This window comes from Octodon degus, unplaced genomic scaffold, assembly GCF_000260255.1.
Source record: "Octodon degus isolate 3935 unplaced genomic scaffold, OctDeg1.0 scaffold01357, whole genome shotgun sequence".
Lineage (NCBI taxonomy): Eukaryota > Metazoa > Chordata > Mammalia > Rodentia > Octodontidae > Octodon > Octodon degus.
The window spans coordinates 1-3,171 of record NW_004525933.1 but is presented as its reverse complement, the minus strand read 5'-3'; the positions used below and the strand labels follow the sequence as shown (position 1 = coordinate 3,171).

General features: G+C 57.5%; 1 protein-coding gene across 1 annotated transcript in view; it reads right to left on the bottom strand.

Annotated features, from left to right (window-relative positions):
• Window positions 1-2,862, bottom strand: part of LOC111814902 (receptor-type tyrosine-protein phosphatase gamma-like) — a gene marked incomplete at its 3' end in the record, with an annotated part of 7,013 nt that extends 4,151 nt beyond the window's left edge. The window contains exon 1 of the mRNA XM_023708784.1: window positions 2,108-2,862. Coding sequence (XP_023564552.1) covers window positions 2,108-2,837 — 730 coding nt within the window. The remainder of the gene's footprint in view (window positions 1-2,107) is intronic.
• Window positions 2,863-3,171: the final 309 nt, after the last annotated feature.

The window sequence follows — 3,171 nt, the reverse complement described above, 5'->3', positions numbered from 1 at the left end:
TGGGACACCGACTCAAGGAAGTGTATATCCAGCCTTGAAAAGTAGACCACCACTGCCATCAAGGGAGGAGGATTTCACTTAAATAGCGAGGACCAGGCTGGACGAGGCCTACGGGGCGTGACCAGTTGGACAGAGTGGAGCGAGAGCCTGGGCGGGCATCAGGACTGACGTGGGCTTGGTGACTTGGCCCTCAAATGCCTCCCCTCCATCAATAATCCAGAGGCACACACAGCCACCCACTTAGGCAGGAAGTCTGGCTAGCACAGCTGGTGGGCAGTGCCGGCTGGACCCTCTGCCTCCCTAAGCAGTTTGCTGGTGGCTAAGCACTGACCCCTTTCAGTCTTACCTAGGTTTGCTTTTGTGTTGGGGCCAGAGCCAGGGTGGGTAGGCCACACCTGTGCCTGCAAAGGGGGGAACGTCGACTGCCCACACTTCGCTGAAACACTTGGCTGGCCTCACCCCGCACCACCCGCTACCACTGGCACATCTCAACTCGCATTTGCAGCAAAGCTCTCTGGCTTTCGGTAGAGGCCTTGCTCATGTAGCACTGCTGCTCCTGCGCCCCAAGTGCACCTCGGTGTGTCTCTCCGCAGCTAGCTCCTCATTCCTGGGCCTCTGTGCACTGGCACTGGGGAAGGCTCAGTGCTGCACGCACCCCACCCCAAATCCGCCACCTGACGAGGCTTTTGGCACCACGGTTCCTGGGACCTTCTCCAAGTGCCTCCCTGAGCACCAGCCACCGGGAAGTGGAAATCTCAATCTGGGTTCTAGTCCCACTGTCGAGCCCAGTGCCGGGGATACAGCCGGTGCTGACCGCATGGCACTTCTTTATCAGCCTGGAATGCAAGAAAGTCACTGTTCTCACAGCTCGCCCTAGACGAGCCCCATGTGCACGGAGCGGCAGTGGCACCACGGTCCTCACGTTCCCTTCACACAGCTCCAGAGAAGGCGCCTCTGCACCTCTGCCCAACACAGCAGTGGGCCGAGCAGTACCCATAACACGGCTCTACTTTAAAGAACAGTTCCTACCCGCTTGAAGGGGAGAGCAATTCAAAACATGAAAATTTATTCTAAGTTGTGTCTTAACATACAAGGTCTCAGCTTTAGATGAATTTTAATGTTTACAAGTGCAAAAGCAAATAAATATTTACCAGTTGTCTTTTTTTTGCACTCTCTTAACTCCACAACAGCTCAGATGAAAAAAATATTTTTTTTTTTTTTTTGCTAAACATCGTGTAGCCTGGCAAAATGAAGAATTTTAATAAGAAAACCCTTCCCAACATCACAGGCCTTCATGCTCTGCCCCTGTGGAGATTCTGAGGGTGCTTCATTAAGCTCTGAGCATGGAGAGAGCAGGGCAAGGGCTGCCGCCATGGAAGGTGGGGGCCCAGCACGCACCCGCCACGTGTGGCCGGGCACAACTCCCCAGGTGTGGCGAGGCACACAGCAGGAAGCAGCTCTGGGACACAGGGCTGCACTTCTTGGGCTCGGACCGGGCACAAATGCCAGCTCTCCCCAGACTCAAACCTCCCATTCTCCAGATGGCAGCCCAAATGCCGATTCCCCGGAGGGCCCTTCCGGAGCAGGGGTCCCTATCCTCACAGTCCTTTCCCCCAGGTTCCTGTCCATTTGTTCCATAGCAGTTTCACCATGGAGAATGAGTTAGGCTGTTCGGGGTTTCTGGGGGCTCCCGCCACCTACCTCCCTGCTCGAGCTACAGCTGGGTACTGGTTGCCCCGCAGCCCTCCAGCCCAGCACCCAGTGCGGCAATGAGTGCGCTTCACCACGGACCTGGGCCTGAGCGCTGTAAGTGCGAGCCTCACATGTTGTTGTCTTTGTTCAGCTCCACCAATGCTGTTTTCTGAACCTTCAACCCCTCCTCAAACTCGTCCTCCTTTGTTTTCTGCACAACTGGAGACTGAACCCGGGGCTTGAGCTCCAGGCCACAAGGCACTTGCTCTGCCTTTCCTTCTCCTGGGACACACTCACTGCAAGCTGCGGTGGTGCAGCTGCAACTTGCAATGTTCCTCCCAGAGTGTTTGGGCAATAGCCAGGGCGCGCCCCATGCGCACTCACAGGGAACCTGCAGGAGGTGAGCCGCACTTACCTGGATTAACAGTGATGAATCTGCTGTCCTCGGAAAGTCGGTCCCGGGACACGGGCTTCTTCGATGGCACTCCCGGCCTGTGGGGGTCACCCCCTGCGTCCTGCTCCTCTGTGGCCATGGGGGGCACTTGGGTGGAGGAAACCACATTGGAGTCTGGGCCAGGCTGGCCTGTGGGGGTGGTGGTGAGGTCCTGCTTGAGCCCAGATCTAGTCTGGTAGCCGCCCTCCTCCGCGGTCCTGTTGGGCTCTGAGGGGACCGGCGTTGGCACATTTTGGTCACCCTCCTCCCCGGCCACAGGTGTCACCCCACTCCTATCCTTCTTCTCGGCATCCTTCTCACCCTCCTCCTCATGCTCTCGCTCGCCATCCTCATTCTCACTCTTCTCATCATCTTTCTCTCCTTCCTCGGCACCTTCACTGTCCTTGCTCGGAGTTGCATCGCCGTCAGGCCCCGGAGTCGCCAAGGCCTCTGTGGTGGCCACAACTGGCTTCCCTGCCTGCTTGCTGGCCGAGGAGGCCGGAGGGAGGCGGGTGGGCCACACAGTGCTGGGGAAGGACGAGATGCCACCGCCCCCAAAACCGAGGCCCGCCAGGAGCGTGCTGGTGACCACGGAGGCCACTGTAGCCTGGCTGCCACTGGAGGAGGGACCCATCCCTGTCGCCATGGAGACAAAGGAGAAAGGGATGCCAGAGGACGTCCAGGTAGAAGATCCCGAGCTGATGGGGGCCATGTCTGCTGAAGAGGCCGGAGATGCTGTGGGCTGCGGCCACCCGAGGGCAACAGAAGCATAAGGACAAAGAACAGCAGCATCAGTAGTTAGCACTGGGGAGGGCCCGGCCTGTCAGCCCTCAGAGCTGTATTCATCTGCACTACAGGGCTTTCTACGCTGTGGTGCAGTGTGACTACGGTGGCTAGCTGACCATCATCAGTTTAGAGTTGCGGGGATTACAACATGACCTAGTGTATCAAACCCAGTCTTTTCCTGATACCACTGCGGGCAAGAGTCACGATCCAGAGAAAAAAGGCAATAGGGAGCAAGTGGTAAACTGGCCACATCCAACTAA